At 34.9% G+C, this 24,060-nt stretch overlaps 1 protein-coding gene across 1 annotated transcript in view; it reads left to right on the forward strand.

Annotated features, from left to right (window-relative positions):
• Positions 1–3,840: 3,840 nt before the first annotated feature.
• Gabra1 (gamma-aminobutyric acid type A receptor subunit alpha1) overlaps positions 3,841–24,060 on the forward strand; it is a 56,351-nt gene continuing 36,131 nt past the window's right edge. Inside the window, exons 1-3 of the mRNA XM_075941304.1 lie at positions 3,841–4,763; positions 7,123–7,211; positions 10,768–10,877. Coding sequence (XP_075797419.1) covers positions 7,138–7,211; positions 10,768–10,877 — 184 coding nt within the window. The 5' untranslated portion in view covers positions 3,841–4,763; positions 7,123–7,137. The remainder of the gene's footprint in view (positions 4,764–7,122; positions 7,212–10,767; positions 10,878–24,060) is intronic.

A 24,060-nucleotide genomic window follows, 5' to 3' on the forward strand; every position in this document is an offset into this window, starting at 1 on the left:
AAAATGTGCATTAAATTCCTGTAAATGAATATGCGATTTATAATAAGGGATGTAATGAAAACTGTGTGTTCATTAGATACAATTTATGTTTCAAACAATAAAATCATATGAGATATATATTTTCCCATGCAATGTCACAACTCAAGGTATTATCACCCCACTAGAAAATTTCAGTGGATGGTATTTGGAGAACTTGGAAATAGACCTATCTTATATATAAATATATAAGACTTGTGTGTGTACATACATATATACATACATGTACATGAATGCATGCATATGTGTATGTATATACACATACATATATATGATTTATACATTTATGTATATATAAGTATTTATTTCCTTTGCAAATAAATTGAAAAATGATGTAATTCATTTTTGTTCTTGTTGTTTTTTAAGACATGTTTTTTACTATACATTTGGAGCCGGTCCTGGTACCCACTTTGTAGACCAGGCTGGCTTTGAACTCAGGGAGATTCGCCAGTCTCTGCCTCCTGAGTGCTGGGATTAATGGTGAGTGCCACCACTGCCTGCCTGGAAAATGATGCAGTTCTTACTCTCTGCCATTGTTGTGAGAGTGACTATTTTATGTCATCAGATTGTAAGACACACATGAGTCAAATGAAAAAATAAGTGGCCTTTTATTTTTTATTTTTAACACTATAGTTACATGCCCCTTAATACCTGCAATTATTAAACCATGTTTCTAACTGGAAAAAAAATACTGTCTTTGATGACAAATGTATCTCAAATAAAGTACAAAAACATCCTCTCTTATAAATTCCATTTGTTTTATTTAGTATCAATTATACAATAAAGAATATTCTACACAGTATATTTATAGGGTTCAATAGGTATAGTGGTCTGTGTTATATACTATGGGTATTAGTAAGTTTGGAAATATTGTATGTTTTTATTCATTTATGTATAGATAAATATAGATATTAAAATACATTTATATTTAGTGTTATGTATTATTAGTCATACTTTATAGTATGCTAATATTGAGAATTATTTTCAGCACACATATATCTGAGCCATCACACCGTCTTTTTAAAAGTGACTTTGTTTCAGGTTTTAGTTACAGCTGATTTTTTTTTACTTATATTTTATCCTCACCTGAAATTATTTTGTAAATTTGAAAAAAAGGTCACTGAATAAATGAGAACACTCATTATTTTTCTCTCATTTTCTACACATTTAGTTGAGCAAGTAAAAGCAGTTTCCTATTGAGTAGAATCCCAACTACTTCTTCAATTAGGTCAGGACTTTCTGCCGCTTAAAAATGACAGAAAATGCAATGTGGACCAGACTGCATCACTGGAGGTAAAGCTCTCTGGTTTCCTTAGGATCCCTGCTCCTGGGTTTGATCTCAAATCCCTCCTGCTAAGAACTAGTAGCCATTAGGAAGTTCTTAGCCACTGTCTTCATATGACAGAGGGAAAATAAACTGCGACAAGAAATATGAAATAAAAAGGAAAATAAGTGCTAATTCTCAACATCTACAACTTCAAAATAAAGACTCTTGTTCTTCTTTTAACCTTTAAAAGTAGGTATTTGAAATAAAAATGTCCATCGATATCAGAGGGAAGCAGTGTTACTGCCATACATGGTCAAGCACAACCATCAGACAAATGAAAAGGGACATTTGTTTGAACATGTGCCTCACAGTAAAAAAGCAATGACTTGAAAGTATGAACAAGTGGGTGAACTTTGGATTTCTAAGATTCTATTTTTATTCTAGAATTGATAACTCATGATCCATGTGACCTTGGGCACATATTTTGATCTCTTTAAGCCACAGGTATTGAAAGATTTGTAAAATGGGTATATTAAGGTTTGTTTAAGAACATAATTGAACGAGTAATGCTAAACAATTAGGACATAAATTTATGAAGTAAACACTTAGATAAGTTAGACGTCATGATTTATGCTACTTTAATAACTTATCACATACATACACTTTGAGAGGATTTATTCCAGATGTAACCGAAAAAGTATAGTGCCATCAACTGTCTTAAAGAATTAATGTAATAGGGCAATATAAAATAAATTTCTTTCTTTTTATTATTGCTGTGTTTTATTATCTAAAAATATGGAACTATATTAATATCTCAGAAAACTATAAAAGCATTCATAATTTAGAATTCTGATTACTGTTTTTGGAGTTATGAAGTTAGAAATATTTGAAATGCATATACTTTATTTAATAAAAGCACAGGTGCCCTTAAACAAATGTATATGTACTACAAAGATTAGTCAATATATCTGTGGGTATGCATACCAAAACCAAGAGTGTATACATGGATATGATGTAATATGTTTTACTTTGCTTTTTATTTTAAAGGATATTTTCATTTCTGCATTCACATTACAGCTCCAAAATTATTTGTTTGTATTTCTTCTTAGTGTGTGTGGAAATGCTGTAAAATTGCACCCAGTTGTTGCTGAGCATAAAGCAGTATGTGAGCAGAATTGTTCAAAAACTCTTTTGCTCAAATGGTAGCATTTCAAGGCCAATGTTTGCAAATTCTAATCAGTAGAGATTTGGGTGTATGACATTAGATATAAGAACTCAAGTTTTTCCCAATTTGTTGAGAAATATAAAAGGAGCTGCAATAATTTAAACAGGAGAAGAAAATACTTATAAAGTAAAACATTTCTATGACTATTGAGTATTTTTCCAAAGGCACTGAAACTATGGAATATTGTATATTGTGGGGAGATAAGAAGGTATTTTATTACTTGGGGTTTCAGAACCTTAGTAAAGCCAGGTTTGCTTTACAAACTTCTCAATGAATATGTAAATTTAATGATAAATGAATGGGTCTATGTCACACAAGCGAACTGTAGTGGTCTTCAGTGTCTAAGAGTGCATCGCTGTTTGTTATCTGCTTCACTGGCCACTAGCTCCTGTTTAAAAAGCGACACCTCAAGTCAGGCTTCAAACCTATCTTCCAAATGTTTATCTCTAAAATGCGTTGTAAATTACCCCTCCCAAAATAGATCTTCCATTCTGTAGGCCACATCATTGCAACTGCCTAGCTTCAGTTTTAATCTTACAAGCTGATTTCCTTACAGCAGAAGCCAAGAACACTTGTAGAATATTAAACACCAAACGGTTTGGGTGGACTAATTAGTTTTTCATATATATATATATATGTTTGATAACACTCGGTCTTTTTCCTCCGCGGGAATTACACCAGCAGAAAATGGCCAGCGGCTTACCAACACTCATACTTCATCCACCAGAAGTATACTCGTATTTCAGCATGTCTTTCCTGTGGTATTAAAGTGCTGAAAGACAGCTCCTGGCAGCGCTGGGCTTGTCTACCAGCGCCCCCAGGAAGATAGCACCCATGACCTGAGCTACAGTCATTCACAAAACCTGAGCGAGAAATTACAGTCATCTCTCATTCCCTGAAAATTCAGTTAGGAAGATGTCGAACACACACACACACACACACACACACACACACGCAAACACACACCCTGAGTGTACAATTATCTGTAGGTGGAGAAGGTGGAGAACTCCTAGGGAAGGTAATAAAAGAGGGCAAAGAAGAAGGAAAAAAAAAAAAACCCTTGTACTTTTTCTATTTTCCTGACTTCTAAACATCCATCCTCTCTCCCATTTTTCTGATCCGAGAATGATGGAGTTCATGGCAAAGGCATGTTTCCGGAAATGGAGACATGCCTCTCAAACCCAAAAATGATTTATGTAAAGTTAAACATTCGGGAAGCCAGTAGAAATCCAGAGTTAAGGGCATCTGTGCTTTCTTCATGACAACACACACAGACAAAGGTTAAAAACCCGGTTCTGAAGCTTGTCTGGCTGTCCTCTATGCTACAGATGAAAGGCAGGGTGCAAAGCGCTGGGAGCCTAAGAAAGTACGAAGGACTCTAAAGCTAGGGGCCCATCCTCTAGCGGGCAGGGTTCTTCCCTGCTGTCCCCTCACCGTCCCAGGCTCTGCAACATGCTGCGATTTAGACATATGTGTGGGAGTGTTCAAGGGAGAACAAGTCGAGAGGACAGAGCGCTCCCCGCACGTGTCAGCCTGCCTCTCCCTGCTTCATAGCTTGCGTTCATTCATATGGATGCAGTAGTTAAATATTTGATCAGAGGTACCAGAGTTACAAGGATCGGTTGTTCTTTAATGAGCACACCTTGGAATAGTGTGCAAGAGAGAAGAGATCCTAAGTGTAGTCCCCATGTCTAACCCTTTCTCCCCTTCCCTCCCCCATCCCAGTCCCACCTCCTACCCACCAAAATAAAGGAATTGCTGTAGATTGAAGAAAGATTTGAGTCGGGAGCTACAGAGAAAGGGATTAGGGCCAGAGCGGCGCAAGTTAAATTGCGCTGCATATAAAAAAAAAAAAAAAAATGGGCGGATTGGTGTCCAGATCCAGTGGCTGGTACCACCTTCCTTTCTAAAATAAAATCTCTCTGGCATGAAGTCACCGCCTATTTCACATCCGGTTTGCGCTGGGACGTATTACTACTGTCTTGGTACAGAGAAATCTTTTGTTGTATAGCTGCAGATTGGATATTGGGAAGCAAATTTGGGTATGAAATCTCCAGTGCAGGAGCACGCAGAGTCCATGATGGCTCAGACCGAGTGAGTGAGCGCGGCGCGAGGACGCCCTCCGCCCGGCGCGCCCGCGCTCGCACACTCGCGCAGCTCCGGCTCACCGCGATCCTCTCTCCCACACTTTTCTCCCTGGTCTGGAGCGATCCGGTGCCCAGAGGGGGCCCCGAGGTAAGTGAGACTTCGGACCGCGAACACTCAGAGCTTGCAGCGTGCCTTGTCGTAGCTGGAGAGGCAGGGATGCTCTAGAGGGGAAGAGAGCAGGAGCCAGCAGGACAGGAGCTGAAGCTGGGAGCAGGTAGAAATAAGGAATGTTTTTCTTTCAGGGTGAAAACTGCAGCGATATTGGAGCAGGATTTTCTCTTTCTTCTCTTCTCTCTGAAGCAGATTTGAATGTACCCTGAGGGGTGGGTGGTGACATGCTGTTTTGATTTTTTTTTTCTGGCCAAGGGGAGCTGGGGTGAGTTGGGGAGGGGCGCTGGGATTTGCCATCAGCTGAAGTTAAGAGGCTAGAACAGAAAACCTGTCACCCTCTTCCATCCTAGGGAAGACTCGCTCACCCTGCTGGAACACTTCCCTTCTCCCCTATCCAGCACCCGCGGCTGAAATGCCCTCTGATGTAGGGGTCTCTCTCATTCCGGGAATAAAAAGCTAAACTTACTTGATCTGGGTGGCAGGGGAGGTGGGTAGTGGAGCATGTGTCTGGCTAGGGGTAGCATGGAGGTGGAGATGGGTGAGGAGACAGTTCCGTGCTCTCTTTTCAACTATTATGTTTGTATTCGCAAGAAACTTTCTTCCTCCACAGCTGAAGTGCCAGGGCAGGGTTGTTTTCCTCCAAATATCAGAGGAGTGCAAAAGCTATGATGTCTGAGCTTGGGGTTCTGTTTCCTTCACCCCTTTAGGACTTTCTCCCTTTTCTAGAATCAATGGGAATTAATAGGGCCAAGAGAAGATATTTTGCTACTCAGAACAGATGTTAATTTTCTTTTGAAAGGATGAATTATCATTGTGTGATTTGGATCCAATATTTTAACTTAATGATATTTATCCAAGATGTCTTGTCATATTCTACTCCTGTGTGTCCAAAGCAGCCACCGAATAAAGGAAAGCTATGATGAAGCTCACAGTTCTTATCTACATCATTGCACTCTGAATCAATTCGGGCTCCTTGCTTACATGCCTGTTTGTGAGGGGTTTTACTGGTTGGCATGATCCCGGAGAGTGTGGAGAGCATTTTGTTGATGTGTTTAAAGGCATACCACATGGACCTACAGAGTGCTCAATGTGAAAAATAGGTTTTATAAGGCTTCCATCTATTCAACCCCGATTCTACTAAAGAGTTAAGATTCAGGAAAGTGGTAAAAGGAAATACATGTGATAGTTTTCGTTGTAGGACAGGAATTAATTTCAGCGCATTTAAGTAACTATATCTGCTTCTTACCCAGGTAGTGCTCAGGACATCAAAATATGGTCCAACAATTATGTATATATGCATACACAATTATACGAATACATACAACACACATATATATTTTTATAAGTGCTCCATTCTATATTCCTTTTTTCTTGCAGTACCCCTCTAACCACAACCAAATTCAACATCAGTTAATGATTGATTGTACTTTACCTAAGTGGGAATAAATATCCCCTTCTTTTCATGCAAAGCAAACCACTTAAGCTTCCATCTGTTGGAGATGAAGCATTTTCTAGCAGCAACCTGGAAGAAATTAGAGAATGCATACAAGATATGTGTGGGTATGTTTGTACGCATTAATGTGGGGGGGGGAGAGAAAGAGAGGAAGAGAGAGAGAGAGAGAGGGAGAGAGGGAGAGAGAGAGAGAGAGAGAGAGAGAGAGAGAGAGAGAGAGAGAGAGAGAGAAAGCACATGGCTTGACTATAAAGTGTATCTTTTAGCTTCATAGAAACATTAGTGGGCATATTTAACATCCACACAGAAGCACGACTTTGGCATTCAACAGTGTGTTTCCAATGGTTTTTATAAAGAGGTAAATACAGTTGCTTCTGAAATCAAGGTACAGAGATGTCTTCAGTCAACAGGAGGTGTTAACCTACCACATCCCACCTACCCGCATGCTCTCCTGATAGAGACACCAAGCTTAAATCTTTCAAGACAGATTCTGCCACAAGGACCGAAATCACAAAGGTCAAATTTTTCAGATGATCAACAACAACAGAAAGGAATCAGGCAGCAAGTAATGGAAATTTAAAAGCTATTTTAGAAACCATCTCACAGTTTTTGTGTTGAGCAATACTGTCACCTGAAAGCATTTCAACTTGTATTCTTTTTACAGGATAAACTAAAACACTGGTATATTTTTGAATGAAGAAATGGTAAGGAAGGTGGAGAGTGGATGGTCCAGGCTTTCATTGCTTCCAATGAGGTGTCATATTCCAGTGAGGTCATTTCCTGACTTCAAAGCATTCATCTGAACTGCCTCAGTCAGCCCTAGTGGTTATAACCTGATGTTTCTTGCAAGACACATTGATCTCTACTTATTCCACTTTTCAGTTGCACAAGTCCGTGATGAAGAAAAGTCCGGGTCTCTCTGTCTATCTTTGGGCCTGGATCCTCGTTCTCAGCACTCTATCAGGAAGAAGGTGGGGGCACTTTATCTTAAATCTGCATGACAATTTCTGTAATTTTACATTTATTCCATCAGGGGGAAGAGAATTGTCCATGGCTGAATTCATGACTAAGGGAATTGAGATGACTTAACTGCAACAGAATTTCAGCTAAGATTAAAGAATAGACTAGGACATGAAAAGAACTTTCTTATTAGGATGCTTGCTAGAATACACTTAAGAAGCTTCTTTAGGCTAGGAAATATCTGAGTTCAACTTTTAAGGCTGAAATAGAACTTTGCAGTTTTTATTTATAACTGAACAACAAAGCCTGTAGTTTTCTAATTTACAAAAAAAGTTACTGGATTAATTTCTGTATGCCTTATAAATTGTAAATTAATTTTCCAACAAAAAATTCTAATCATTTGCAAAAATCATAGAGTAAGCTGTAAAAACATGGGAGTAGAAAAGTTAAAATAATATTTATAACTTGAATGTTATGTCTATGAACATGTGCATATTGTATTATAAATAAAGATTGATAAACCAACAGAGATGCACTGTACCAGACGAATATTTTAAAATACTAGATAAAAATTAAACTGCGCTAATCAAGCATATGTACTAGGAAGACATGATGTGAATAAATTTCAGTAAGTTCAACTGACAAAAATATTTTCTAATTAACCAATCAAGAACATGAGATACCGTATTAGCAAATGACCAAATGGTTTATATTGTCCTTTATCTACTTAATGGCTTTTGATTAATCTTTTCTTGTGCCTCATTGGAAGGTTCTCGTCAATATCCTAAAATTCTGAACTCCTTGAAATGTAATAGGGAATGAATATGAGTCAAAGTCAGGGGTATGAAGTCTTGGAAAGGCAGAGGTTTCTGAGAAATGGTTTTCAATGAGATTCTGACTGTGCTACATTTTAGCCTTATCATGTAAATAAATATCAGATGATACTTATATCAGATATACTGTCAGATACTCTGAATTTGAGGAGTTAAGTGATAACTGAATTCTGAAAAATTATATGAAGTGTTACTATTATAATGACCTGTAGGTGGAGTTAGTGCACAGCGTTTTATTACAGAGTGGTTCATATGGAATCAAATGCAGGTTTAGTAACTGACATTTCTCTTCCAAATGCATATTCAGTTTAGGGCACTCTACATTGGTATTAGTATTCATATTTCCCCCCAAAATCATCTTAATTTTCTGCTAGGGTTCTTCTGTGTCAGTTGTAACTTTACATATGGAATTAGAAGTCAGCTTGAAGAGGAACCTGATTACAAAATCATAATAAAAGAAGATTTCCATTCTGAATGGGATAGCAGGACTGGTCTTGTTGGGGAGGGGGTTGATCTCTTTGGTATTTGCATTCCAATGCTAACAATTGTTGAAAGCAAGATTTGTAAGCTGAAAAGATTTCTTGCATTTTACAACAGCTCTGCAAACACAGGGAGCACAGATAAAGGTAACAGATACCAGGGATCCTGAGGGTTGTGTTAGCAGCCTAACCACCCTCTGATATCTTCTTAACTTATCTCCTTTCCTCTCTAAAATTTATTGCTTTCTCCTTAAGAGTTTTCTCCAAAAAAGAATTTGCTGAATTCTAAGGTGTGTTCATATTTCCTTCTCATCTTTATCAAGGTGACCTTCCAATGTCCTTGAAAGATGCATGGATGGCATTTGGTTTGTGGCAATAAATTTTTATAAATAATTCCTTTCAGAAAATTACTTTTTGCCTTTGCCTTACTGCTGTCATCTGCCCATGAGACGGGCGGGAAGTCACACGCTCTCTGAAAATTTGATTTAAAAAAAAAAATGAAACAGCAGAGCGTTTAATTTTGCTAAAGAAGAGTAAGTCCTCAATCGCTGTGACATGGCAGATAGATTAATGTTTAATTTAGGGAATAAATATGATTTCATAAAAACAAATTTCATATATTTAATGTCACAGAGAACTTGAACTTAGTACTAGTGAATTAAAACTCTATGAGCACAGTAGTCACTGAAAGGACATACAACTCAGTGAACATCTATGCAGTTAGAACAGGCATTCAGAAAAGGAACAGTGACGGTCCCATTAAATTTACCCTTTCACAATGAGTATCCTTTATGCATTTATCCATCACAGAACTAGAAAAACTAAATATTTTTGTATCCTTCAAGGGGCCGTTATCTGCATTCAGGCCTTCCTTATTCCCTTCTATTTAGCCTAGACAATTGGGTGTGTCTTGTTTTTATCTGCAAGGTTTAAATAAAATCTTATAAAATTAAGAAAAAGAAAAGTGGTATTTGAACTTTGCGTATACAAAATTAGTAGCTTGTAAAACAGCATTTGTTTCTGAAATGCTAATAGATTATATTTGGTGTTCTTATCAAATAAGTCAATCCTGGTTTAAAATGCCACTTTTTTTACATATATTTTTAACTCTGTAACTACACATGAGTGAAGCAAAGGAATAATAAAATTTAAATATGAAGTGTGTAGATTTGTTACCCTCTCTTAGTTTTATACACTATATCCACTTACTCTTTCCACTCAAGGTCAGAGCTTCCCCTGAAATCTGCCACCAAGTGTATGCTCTTTCTGAGATAGAAACTGCATCTCTCCATGGATTTTGAAAGCGTCACACAAATCATTACATAAAATAAGATTGAATCTTTATAGATAATAAGAGGGTTGGTATAGGAAACACACAGTATAAGAGGTATAACCTATATGGTTGAAAACCAGAATCGAAACACTAAGGGATAGAACCCATATCCTCAAACAGGAAGACACGAGAATTACCGTTCCTTTTCAGAGGATAAAAATAAAGTGTTATCTCAGAAGGTGAAGAAAACTGAGTTCTGGCTTGAGCTGTGCTCTTAAGTGGTGGTATCCTAAAACACAAGCCCAAGGTTTTGTGCACCTTGCAGCAAGAGTATTAACTTGACTTTTTTCATAATGGTTCTACTACACCTAATCCCAGGAATGACCAAATTCAATCAAATAAAGGTTTAAATAAAATTTCAAAATTTGTTCATACATCTCAGGGGAATGAAAATTTCCCACGTTGATAAGTTATAATTAACATAATAAATCATTTGTATATCTTCCTTTCTTGAATATTTTAAATGGACATCCAAAATTTAAAAGCACAGAGTATGAAAAGGAAATTGGAGAAGGAAGTTTGGTAGGTGAAAAAAATGCATATTTAATTTTTAAATAAACTTTTAAAATAGTTTTATAACCCACATAGAGATGTATGCACATAGATAAACAAAAGTAATGTGGATGAAAGCCTCCAAGATGGCTTTTATAGGATGAGTTAATATTCTGGCTTGTTCAGGAAAGTTATATCTAAGACTCCCTACCTAAAGAACTGGAAACGTAGACTTAGATCTCATTTTCTATATTAAAATTAAAAGTCCATCACCAATGAGACCACAGATGAGAAAGTGACAATTGTGTTATAATTACTTTCAAACTTGCAACAGCAAGGAAAGTAATAAAATCCGAGAAAGGCTTTGAATGATAAGAGGTTTGGTGGAAATTTACAATTTTGTGCTCTTGTTTTCTTATTCTTTCCTCAGCAATGGACAGCCCTCACAGGATGAACTTAAAGACAATACCACTGTCTTCACGAGGATTTTGGACCGACTGCTGGATGGTTATGACAATCGTTTGAGACCAGGGTTGGGAGGTAAGCTATACTCTCACCCTATTCTTTAGAAAATTCAGTGTTATTAAATCTTTATTAGTCTAGCTCTGCTTTCTCTTCAAACGGTAACTAAAAATGTTAGCATACAATTGATTAATCCTATTTTAATAAATCACTAATCCAGTTTACTAAGATAGTTTCTGCACACACATAAATAAGTTGAAAGACAGACACAAATTCTTATATTTACACAAAAGATATATGTACTCTTGACAAGCACAGTGTTTTTATTTCTCTGTCTAATGACTTGGTTAGAGAAAAAGAAAGGTAATATTCTCCCATTTAGTATGACTTATCAGCTTCACCTGCACTGCTCTGCCTGCACTGAATTCTATCTCTGATTCTATGCTAGAAATATTTACTTTAGAAGATCATATATTCAATCATACCTTTGTGTTATATTACCCAATCTCTATGATCAAAGCTGAATAAGACAGATGGTAGTGTTTCATTTTTAAACGATACCTTTGAACATATTTTATAATTTAATTTAGTAAAGTTGATGCTTCTTATAAAAATATTTAATTGATTAATTTATTAAGGAATTTCTGTTAGGGAGAAAACAATGTTCAATTGTATGTATTTAATATTATATGCCCACTAGTGCCTACCAGAATTTGCATGCTGATTTGAATAATCCTTGAAAACAATAACATACTACCTTACTGTGGTTGAGTAAAGACTAAAGAAGCCACGCCAAAATATTGATCTTAAGCAAAACAAACAAAATGAAGAAAGAAACTGTGATTCAAAATCTCATGGGAAACCAACATATGACTCTATGACTCCAAGTTACAACCAAATTGTCACCTTTACAAAGAACAGAAATGTATAGTAATATTTAAGCAGCTATATGAAGAGTCACTCCTTATTAAGCTAGATAGAACAGATAAATGAAGCTGAACTTAAGAGCTAAAGCACTGGTTTTCAGACAAACTGGTATCATGGATTTAGAATCATTCATTCATTCACTGTTCAGAGGTGGTACTGTAATGAAAGATTTTGCAGATGCTAGTCATGTTCTCTCTACTCACGAGATATGTTTCAAGATCCAAAGTCTCTAAAAGAAACCATATAGCTTGTATATTAGCATCACATGGATGGAAATCATGTGTCTATTTTAAAGCTGGCAAAAATCATTATCCTTTCATATGTTAAGAGGAGAGTGCCTCACCAAAGTCACAACTGGATATATATATATATATATATATATATATATATATATATATATACTTTCTTATCAATTTCAAAAATTAATTTTGGACATAGTTTCTTCAGGTTTGGCCTGCACCTTGGTTCTTTTAACTTCTTGGGGGAGTCAATAGTATTGCAAAGTTGCTGCATATAACGTCATGTACTCATAGACTCAGATACTAAGAAGTCTGAGAATGGAGCGTAGATACATTATATCTGATGCTCCAAAAGCAGTCTAGGTGGATTAGGAAGCCTCTCTGTCAAGAAAAAGTCAAAACTTACATTTGAGATGAAATATTCATAAAATGGATAGCACAGATTGGTTCTTAATGTAAAAATAAATGTCGTCGTGTATCTAAGCACTTGGATTGATGCTAAGAAATTTGATATCTTTGCATACCATCTGAATAAATTGCAATGACTAGAGATAAGGGATGTACAAAACAATGCAACCACTAGGATATTGATACAAATTATAAAAAAGAAAGGCTTCTAAAAATTCTGATAATTATTTCCTTTACTTAATGTCCATCCTTCTCAGGTCCAACCTTAGAGTAGGATGGACCTCATATGCCAATAGTTTAGGAAATTATATTTCTACTTTATTGTGTGTATGTAAATATCCTCTGAATGTTTTCATGTGACTGTCAATTTGCTAGAGAATTTTCTGTAAATGCACACATGCACACAGTTCCTCTAATGATCATTTGTGATTGTACTGTTATTAGAATCTGAGTAACAAGGCATGACTGCTAATTTTCATTTAATTGTACATTCTAACTCCTTAATAAATATTTTGTACCTACAGCTAAACCACAGAGAGCCATGCATTGCAAATGAACAGACAGCCTAACGTACAAATTCAAAGTTAATTTTTGAGATCTATGACATGGAAAGATTTTCTTAAAGAAATAGCTACATTATCAGAATATTACTATGTTTTAGTCTAGAACTGCTTAATCTCTGAAAATAGCAGAAGCAGACTTGTGGGTTAGAGAACAGAAATAATGATTAATCTCATAAAGGTCAAGTATATTCTTATAAAGGAACACAAACTCATGATTTAGAAAAATATTTTTTTAAAAAATGAAAGTCTTTTAACCTCTAGGAAAAAAAATTATTTTTCTTTTTCTCATTCCTAAAAATGCTGACTTAAAGAATATGATGGTCATAAAAATCAAAGGAAAATATAGTAGAAACCTTGTTTCTGTTTCTCTTTTAAATACTGGCTTAGAATGTAATGAAATCAAATGTGCAAGGGCTGAGTTTTTTTTAAAACTACAATATTGAATAACCTATTTTTTACATTTTGATGGACAGTCCTAATTAATGGACAAGCAGCCATGCCACTGTTATAGGATCAAAACAGTTTATGCACATTTTGATATTAAATATCTAGACAATAACAGTTAAAAGTTGAAGTATCTTTCTAGGGCATTGATTTTATAATATAATTAGCTATGAGTTTTCAGAAAATAGTTAGCTCTGATACTGACTGGCTAAACAGGAATTATCTTATATTTTTAAGAATAAAATATTTAATTACATTATTTGCTATATATCCCATAATTTAAGAATGGTATGGTTAATAGGAAATGTCTGTAAAAAATCAGGTTCTCACATTTATTATTATTTTTTACAAAACTCATTTACTTCCAGAAGAAAAGGATAAGTAAAGGAAGAGTCAAGGTTTTATCTTACATGAAAACAAGGCAAAAACTTCTTAGTAGTTTGCTCATAGTTACATTTGAGATAACTTTCTCCTAGAAAGGAACCCTGTGTCTTCTTCATCACGTTTAAACAGTGTGAAAAAACAGAGATGTTTCTTCTGAATACAATCAGGAATTAGAGATATGGCAATGAAACTTAAGATTGTGTAAGTAATTCTTCAATAGGCATATCCATTACGACATCTTCAGCTTTATTATTTTGGAGTGTACACCCGGATGTAATTAGGAACGAAATTCAAGACTTGGTTGGTCCAGGTATTGGAAATCAGCTTTCAGACATTATAATACTATTGTAAAAAGTTAGTCCCTGTCCCTGTTAGCACCAAGTATCAATTCCAGAAAGAATAAATAGAAGTATGAAATGAGGAGAAATTTTCTGGTAGAGGCTGTTTTTTTTAATATTGTTGTTTTTAAAAATGGGTGAACCAAAATAAATTAGAACATGTAGTACAGTACTAATTATTGAATGTCAAATGAACAAAAAATTAATGAGTCAGTGAAGTTTATACTTCACATAAAAATAATTGCAGAAAATTTGATTTAAAATTATAAATAGTTTGAAAATGTATAGACTCATCAATAGTTACTGAATTTGTTCTCATTTATAATCTCTTGTTTTTGTGGCAAGAGAACAAGAGACTCTTCTCTCAAGCAGAAAACTCAAAGTATGATTGACTAACCTAAGTTCAAGACTAAAAAAGTTAAATAGTTGGGAAAATAAAGGTGAAAACCGGAGAGAAAGATAAGAAAAGGAAAGTTCAAGAAGAAAGAAAGGAAAAGAGAGGCCAGGGATGGGGAGTGGGACTGAAGTGTAGCAAGAAGCGTCAGAATGGTGGAGAGGACTAGAGACAGTTCTGAAACAGAGGAGTACATGGGCACTGTGCAGACACACAACTTCTTATGTTTGTCCGTAAACAGGACCAAATTGAATGTTCACAATAAATTGGTTTTTTAATACTTTTCTCTATATGTTAAAATATATTAAGGATGGCAGTGTGTTCTCAGCTTTTCCCCAAACTAAGCAACTGTATAGACCTGGGTGAAATTTGATTTGTCTATATATAGACTTTATTCCAACTCTTGGAACTGTAAAAAATAATCCACAGGCAGTCACCACATGTTTAATGCTGAAGAAATATTTCAGAGGTTCTAAGAACAAGGGATACCATGTCGCTACACCCTATCTTTTTGTCTCTTCTGTAGAGACCTCTTCCATTTTATGGTATGCTTCAGTTCCACTGTGAACCAGACTGACATATAGTGAACATATTGTACAGGTATCCTCATTTTACCCTTTTCAATACAAATCTCAGGAAATTCATGGTTCACTGTAATACAAATGGGATGGAGCACAGGAGATAAAATATGGATAAAGTCACAACTAAAGGACTTACAGAAACTCTTCATCCCTCCCTCTTTTTGTCTCTGATATTTCTTGGAAGTACTGTTAACAATTTCTAAATCTACTTTTACGTTTAATGATGTAACAAATAATGCAAGGAATGATGGATGACTCTCAAAAGATTTTGTCACTAAACTACACAGATAAGGAAAGCCAAGGAAAGAGATGTGAGTAGAAAAATAAAATGTATAGATACATAGAGCTTAAGACAGTGAGTCTATTCTTGCTACATATGAACAGTATTTAGTTAAATACTTAATATTTTTGTTATATGTATTGTTGTTTTAATTTCTTTGGTTCTGGTCTTGCTCCTTTTCTAAATAAAAATAAATAGGTTAATGGGGATTTAAGCATCTTTTTGTGTCGTTAGCAATCTTAGATACACAAAATATCTTAGAAGTAGTAGGCTTAAGAGGGAATCTTTGCCTGTAGATATATGTACTAGGTTGTTTTATGTCAACTTGATACAATATAGAATCAAGAATGTGAAATCAAGAATCTCAACCTAAAAAAAAATGCCCTCTAGATTAGTCTGTGGTCTGCCTGTGGTTCATTTTCTCAGCTGATGATTGATATGGTGGGAGCCAGGTCACTAGAACTGGCATCACACTGGGTAGGTAGTCCTTCAAGTTGTAAGAAGGCAGACAAACCTACCCATGATGAAGCAAGCCAGTAAGAAGTACTCCTCCATGACTTCTTCTGCATCAGCTCCTGCCTCCAGGTTTGCCAGACATCAGTTCTGGCTTTGACCTCCCCTTTCAGTGAAAAGGTGTGTTGTCGAACTGTATGCTGAAATAAATCCCTTTCCCCTAGCTTTGTTTAGTCATGGTGTTTATCACAGGAGTAGAAACCTTAATTAAAACAGCATCCTTTATCTTTATTACTAGATTTTTTTTCTAATCCCAGCCTTTAATCAAAGGTCTTGATAGCAAAAGGCAGGAGAACCTGGAGTTTAAAGTCATCATGGGTTGCAAAATAAATTCAGGCCAGCTCTGCTACAAGAAAACCTATAAAAGTAAACAGAGAAGCTAAAACAGAATAGTTTCCCCAATCTTGAGTTAGTCAAACTCTTACAAAATCTTTTGAACTAATTCTTAATGCAGCTATTATAAGAAGACTCAGCTTGAAAAAGCCAACTTGCCTGAAGTTCTTCGTCACTGAAAAAATGATATTGGTTTCTCAGGGAATTTACTTGTCTTTTGGGTTGTGTTTTTCTTTCAAATATGAGAAAACTGGAAAACTAAAGGAAGGCAAATGGGAGTGAACTGTATATTTTGTGCAATGCTTAAAAGTTTAAGTCATATCCAGGAGACAGAGGAAGGCGTATATCTACATGAGTTTGAAGCCAGCCTGGGTCTACCAAGCGAGGCACCAAGGCTACACAGAGAAACCCTGCCTCAAAAATCAAAAACAAAGACGAAAAAAAGTTTAAGTCACTACAAACGAGGAAACATTTGGGAGGAAGGGAGGAAATGTAAATATTTGAATTGAAAAATAAAAAAAATAAATAAATTAAAAAAATATAAAATAAAATTTATTTTCACTTTAAATTAATTCATAAACTTTAGTATTCAATAAAAAGACTTGCAAAAAATAAGCGTAAACATTCCCAATTAATCAGACCCAAAGTGTATGAAGGTCAATGAACTCTCATGCAGTCAGGTGATATACATGAGTTGTGAAGGTGATTGTGAAACAGACTGTTTTCAAGTTGAAATACTGTCACAATTTTTTTATTTTTGGTAGTGAATAAGTGCATAAAAATAAATTTGATAGTGAAGAAGTGCAATCCAATGTGAAGCTCCACAGCATCAAATGACTATTTTATACTTTTTAAAAAAATAAATAAATATAATTGACTAACTCATAAGATACTTGGTATTCAACAACCTTTTACAATTATTTGGCATCCCAAGTAATACTGAGATCAGAGAGGAAAATTATATCATATTTAACGTTAAAATACTGGTTTGTATTTGTGTTTGGATGAATTTCAAACAGCTTATATTTCTTTCACAATGTGATAGTCTTAGAATTACAAAGGTCATATATATTGAAGAACATCACAAAATACAAATAAAAAGACTCTGCTTATTTAATTCCTTTTCATGATTGCTTTATTTTACAAAAAAAAATGTTCTTGAGAAGAGTATTTAAAATTTATACACTTAGAATTATTAACTTTAAAATTATAGTTTTATGGAGTTTGAATTATAGTTTTGTGGAACAGATGTTCATATATTTGCAAATGCAACACCCTTCCACAGAAAAAGTAGATGCAGACAGTCTACGACATAGTTGTATTTTGAGAGAAAGACAACTACCAAAACCCAAAAAACACAGTTCAATAAACAGAAAACCCCTCTGAATCTTTTCTGTTGAAGTCTCCAGTTGGACTTTGAAAGCAGCTTATGTAATGGATCACCATTATATACTAAGGAATGTTCTAGTACATTTATAAATATTCTATTCTAGTTGTTCTTGTTGTATGCCGATCATCTACAAGATCAATGCCAGGAATTTCCTCGGATAAGAGACTAGAGTCAGGTTACAAAAACCAGTCTTAGAAAATAGGAATGGATAATTTCTGTGCCCCTATAATCCATATTTTCTATCCTTTCCATTTCCACTTTTTTTCCAGTACATTGGGAGGGCTCCTAAATGTTTTCTATAGATTATTTCATCTTATGATAGAATGTGAATTCTCGAAATGAAAATGTATATAATTTTCCTGAGATAAGAACCTCAGAGGTCAGAATCACAGAAAATCATTTTGGGGAATGTAACAGAGAGCTAATTCCTATGGGGTGAAATATTATCTGATATTGCTATGTTGCCATCATATATCTCAAGTACTGCATGGTGTATCATGCCCCAAAGCTTTATATGACAGTATACAGATAAAAAGAAGCTAATTTTCCCCAAGACTATCATGCATACCCTTCCTCTAAAATGAATACTATTCTAGAAGACAGCACTCCTAAGACAATAGAAGGAAAACGTTTTTCAGTAAAAATGAAATGTATATGCTGTGCCATAGTAAAATTAATCGACTTTTTTCCCTAGAGATGCTTGTATCATTTGAGTTCTCTGAACCCCATCCCACTATGTAGTCAGGGACATTATAGCGATCTTAAAGCAAATCTCTTCGCCTTATATCTAGTTTTAGACGGTAAACACAAACAAACTAGGTTGATTTACAAATTAACTAGGGGCGAACTTCCATTTTCCCCCCTGTTGTATTAGGAGGATAGCAAGATTGAGAGATTAGTGTTGCTTCTTTGGCATGGTCCTGTCTATATGATGGTGTTTAAGTGAGAACCCAGGGTATTTCCAGTTCTTAAACAGGACCATTTGAAACTAAGATTTTTGCATTTATTTTATGATCCTGACTAATGTGAGTCCATTTGGTCTCAATATAGGATTTAATAAATTAAGAGCGCATGAAAACTTTCCCAATGAATATTTCCGAATTGTTCAGTTGACAGCATTTTCATCTAGCATGTGGCTAATGCCCCATTAAACAAGCTGTTCTTATGAGTATTGTTAAAATGTTGCTTACAACTCTCCCCTCTCCCTTTTTTTCTTATTATAGTCTCTTTTATACTCCACTGTTCACCCAGTATCAGCTATTTTCTGGAGGTTCAAGTAACAATGTTACTTCTGTACCCAAAGGCTTTTAATGGCATTAGCAGAAAGGTCAGCTGCTTTCTGCCATCCACAGGGGCCTCCACTACAGTCCCACTTATTTCAAAGCACATTTCATCCTGTGATCATTAGCATTACCAGGCTTTAGACATGGCAGTCTTCTCCTTCTGTCTTCTATATAGCCATCTACATACCTACCTGTCTATCTAGATTCTACCTATCAAATCTTGGTTGAATATGCTTTCATTTATAGAGTGAAGAGATGTGCTGCAAGATGGAAATATTAATCACTTTTGTTCACAGTTTTCTTACTATTATAAAGAATTATGTCTAGCTAACACACTGAGTATAAGAAATATGCTAAATTCACACACATAACAAATGCTTCTATGACCCTACAATCTTATTTTAAAAAATTACTTCAACGATGGTCCATTTATTATTTCTTCATTCATAACATGAAAAGGGGTAGATTTAAAAAGATGCAAGGATAGTTCATACACTTACATAGCTTTTACTAGAAGAAAACCAGAGTTAAAAGCTGAGAACTTAATCGCTCAGTCCAATGCATGGTCTACTTATTTTACTGTAGTGATGTTTTCTTTTATGCCTCTGGCGCTAATCATCCATTGGAAATATCTCTTCTGAACTGCTATTATTTCAATACTTTTAATAGTGTCTCAATATTGTAGGAAAGTCTAGGTCAAAGAGATTTGTTGTCTGGCAGTTGAAAGGTGATGTAGTACTGGTATCTGTTTAAACACAGCATGGAAAGGTGGGCTGGTTTAAGGACTGACTTTAAAATATAAATTTCTTACTTTGATTTATAATTATATTCTCCAAAACTGTAGTAACAATCGTCACTGTGATCCCATTTTATATGAAGTATCCATGTATTTTGCCTTGAATCCTGAATATGTGCAGGCATCTTCACTTAGAGAATCCATTGAATTTCAGTTACGTTGGCTATGAAAAGACTGCTGTGAGGAAAACAACCTGGGGGAAATTATTTGAAAATTTAAATCTTTGAACATTTCTCCCATTCAAATTCTTTTAACTGATTTGTATTTTTGAGCCAATTCCATAGTTATGAAGGGGATTTGGTCATATTTGGTTTTTGCTAGGTTATAGGCATTTTTATCTAAGTTTCTTTTAAGGCTCTCATATGCTCTCAAGTAGAAGACATTAAAACATAAAATGTCATGTTTTCTTCAGACCTTTTGTCATGTGATCTCTAGAAAAATACTGGGCATCATCCAAGTATGCTTAATGAAATGTGAGTGCCGTATCAAATCATTGAATTCTGGTATTAGAGCATATAATTCAATTTTAATTTTTCTTGATTTAGATCGATAATACCTGATAGATAAATGATAGTTGATGAGATAGTTAGATGATAGATAGGTGATAGATTGATTGATATATGGTATATATTATCCCATTTCTCTTTCTCTCTCTATATATATTATATATACATATATATATAAATATATAATAGATGATACACAGATAGGCAAGTAGATAGATAGATAGATAGATAGATAGATAGATAGATAGATAGATAGATGGATGGATGTTACTTGGGAATCTCATTGAGAAAGACCTGGAAGGAAAATATTTTCCAAACACACAAGCAAAATAAGGTTCATTAGCAGTATTTCAAGATCTCAACAAGAGCACCAAGAAATGATAATATTTTCACTTCCCCTTGGTCCTGAGCCTATACAAGCCTTAATGTCAAGTCATTATTTCTTAGTCAAACACAGTGAGATAGTCTTACCAAAGAGGTTTGCTAAGATTCATTTGTAGAAATGTTTTCTCTTGAGACTCTGTGCTTGGGATTATTAGGAAGAATGACTGACAGAATTCTCACGATATTCCTGATACCCATGACAGGTCTGTTTTGGCCAAGAACTTTACTCTGAATTCATGCTGGACTACAAGAAGTATGGTATAATGAAAGCCACAGAAATGAATGAAACAATTATTTAAATATTGGCATTTGATATTTTAATATCTTTTGAGATTTGTAAACTTCTTAACAATAGATTTTAGCTCAAAACTTCATGTGTTATTTTGGCCTAATACTCAGCATGAAACCATTGTATGGTTTTGAAAGTATTCCTAAAGATCTTTGGGAAACAAACAGGTCAATAAAGCTGATTATATTTACTTGAAACATAGTGTCTTAGAGTCATTAAGAAGAAAAAAAGCAAAGAAAGTGTTCCTTCTCCTGTTGTAATTGCTCTATGCTGCTCAGGAACCGAGTGGCAGGCTGTTTCATTTGACTATGCTTCTTCCCTCTTCTCTGACATCAACCATTCTTCACATCCAGTAGTTACTTGTTTCTGCTCTCCTTCATAAGCATGATTCTGGTTTGCAACTTCTGCTTCCCTCCCCTCTCCTTCCCTTCCCTCCCCTTCCATTCAATTCTGTCCCCCTTCTCTTTTTTCCCCTTTATCTATCTCTCCTCTTTTCTCTCTTTTCCATTTGGAGGTTAAAAGAAAATGACAGAGATTACCAGTCAGAAACTCTTTAAGGATACATATATTATTAGAGAATACAGTGAGGAAGTCATTTCAGACTCCTATGATGCAGGGACTTGAGGTCAGATTTCATGTTTTGGAATATAAAGTGCATACTAGCAAGTCTCAGAGGCAAGTGGCTGTTATAAAGTATCTGAAGGTTATGTACTGATATTATGAGTATGTTGCAGGCCAAAGATGAATAAAAGATAATAAAAGTTTTAAAACTTTTAGAATTAAAAAAATTTAGAATGTAGTGATAGTCATTCATGTAAATTGTTTCCCATTTTTTCTAATCTTTACCTGGCACAGGTACAATTATGCATGGTTATAGATGTACCTAAACTTAACTATATTTCATGTTTTATTCATTTGGCACAATCATTTTTATAAATAGGATTTTACTTTCAAAATTGTTGATTATATAAATGGCCATCTATTAACCTTCGATCTTAAAACAACCGAGAAAAAACAGTACCTATATTCTGTAAATTTTTATTTCACTTCTTCAGACCACTTCATCATAAATGATGATGCAAATCACTTGATACTAAAAAAAATTGCTTGTCCAATTTCCTTAAACTAGTTACCTTGTGGAATTTCCATAACAGAAACTTAGTTTTCTTCATATACAAGAAACAGACAATAGTGAAATAGATTTGTAAGACAGTGCCCCAGGTTGGCAAATTATGCCAAAGCGCAGACGAATTAGTTAGCATTTCCTAAACGAACATGCATCTCAAGAATGAAAGTAAAATGGAAAAGCAGAAAGAACTTTGACACTGCAGGCCACTCAGTTACATAAGATAATTACTATAGATCATATATTTAATAGTCACTATGCAATAAGATTTAAACCTTCGAAATAATAAAAGGTCAACTCAATGAACTAAAAGCAATACCCAATAGGAATATCGATCATATGATGAAGAATTATTAGAAAACAAATAAGTTTCAAATTCTTTCTATTGCACAGTTTCAGTAGGATTTAACAGCACAAAAATGGATAATAAATAATAAAACACAATTTTTTTCAATTTTTTTACTTGGTAGGAAATAATTTAGACTGCAAATTTTCCTAAGGCTCTAATATCTACTTTTTTTGCACCTCTGCAGAATAAGATATGTATATTTTATTTTATCAAATAAAATCTAAGTGTGAGATACCGAAGAGAAGAATTAAAAGAGACACCATATAATATAACCTTTAGTTTTTATAAATATGTGGTATTGATTTTCCTTTTGTGATTTTTCATTGAAGAATGGTTACAACATTGTTATAAAATGTTACTAACTGAAGGAACCCTAAGTTCAACAGAATAAACTGCATGAAAATATCATAGTGAAATCATTATATAATTTTTTGTTATTATAGCAAATAATGAGATGTTTTAAAATTAGAAAAACCATAGTTAAAAATATATGGATAAAAAGTCTGTGATACAGGTATAGATACATATGAGGGTGGATGTTAGAAGATGCAGAGCCAAGGATGTAAGAGAAAAATCGGTAACACAGCCAAGGCCCATTGCTGGGCATTTACTTCTCTTCAGCTACAGCTTGTTAGAAGTGAGATCTACATCCACAATTCTATGATATTTTTTTTGTTACAAGCTACGAAAAATTTAAGACTGCTTAAAGGCTAAACCAACGATCCTTCTCAGATGAAGAAACTTATTGGATGTTTTAAAATCAAGGAAATACTTGCTCAGACAAGAAAAAGTGAAATGATGGTCTCAGACTCTATTTCCTCCTCTGCTTGTTTTTATTGATTGAGGTGAAACTCTTGGTAATGAATTTATCCTGAAGTCTTGAGTACCCACGAGTGAATTGCTGAGGGAGACAAGCTAGGCTAGCTCTTGATCCTCCAAAGACTTTACTGCTGCAGCGTTAGAAATGAAAGCACGTGTTAGGCGCTCTTACGAGACTGGGTTGTCATTTCCCAGAGTGCACCTGAAAATTATTTAGCTCTCTTTCCCATTCTCATCCCTAAGCAAATCTTTTCCTTTCAGCCAGCGATCTGTTCCTGTTTCTTGGTTAGCAACTGTATTTCCTTGAAAATATCTCTGCTGAGTTGTCACAAAACTGCAGCAAATACGGTTCATCGGTTTCTGTATAGGCCATCAGAGGCCACTCTAATAAAAATTACATTCAATGTGGGAAAAAAACCCCAGCATACTATATTAACTTTTTCCATGCCACAATATGTTCTCCTCATCATCAAAACTAAAAATGCTCCCATTACTTGTCATGGTTTTCCCAGGGAGTAGTTTGGATAATTCAGGTATGATTTAGTAACAGAAAGCAATCATTTATGAAGCATACACTTGAGGCAAGAGTCCATAAAGCCTGCTAAACACTCCTCTATTGCTCCCAAGGGTAGACAATGCACCTGGGAGATCTGTCTAACTATGTAAAAATATTTAACCTTCAGGCATATGGCTGTACTAACATTTTGATTAATAAAATGGGAAGTGGTTCCAAACCACTTAGACAAAGTGTATCATTCTTAAAAAGTCGTGAAGAAGCAGCTGAGATCTCCTGAAAGGCAGCCTCCCAAGGAGGCATATTTAGGATCGTTACCTCATTGAAAGTACTAACTGTGAAATTTCATGTGTAAGCAGTCAATTACCTGAACCACATAGTGGACAAGTTTTAGAAATGGC

The sequence above is a fragment of the Microtus pennsylvanicus genome, chromosome 11 (genome assembly GCF_037038515.1).
Source record: "Microtus pennsylvanicus isolate mMicPen1 chromosome 11, mMicPen1.hap1, whole genome shotgun sequence".
NCBI classification, from domain to species: Eukaryota; Metazoa; Chordata; class Mammalia; order Rodentia; family Cricetidae; genus Microtus; species Microtus pennsylvanicus.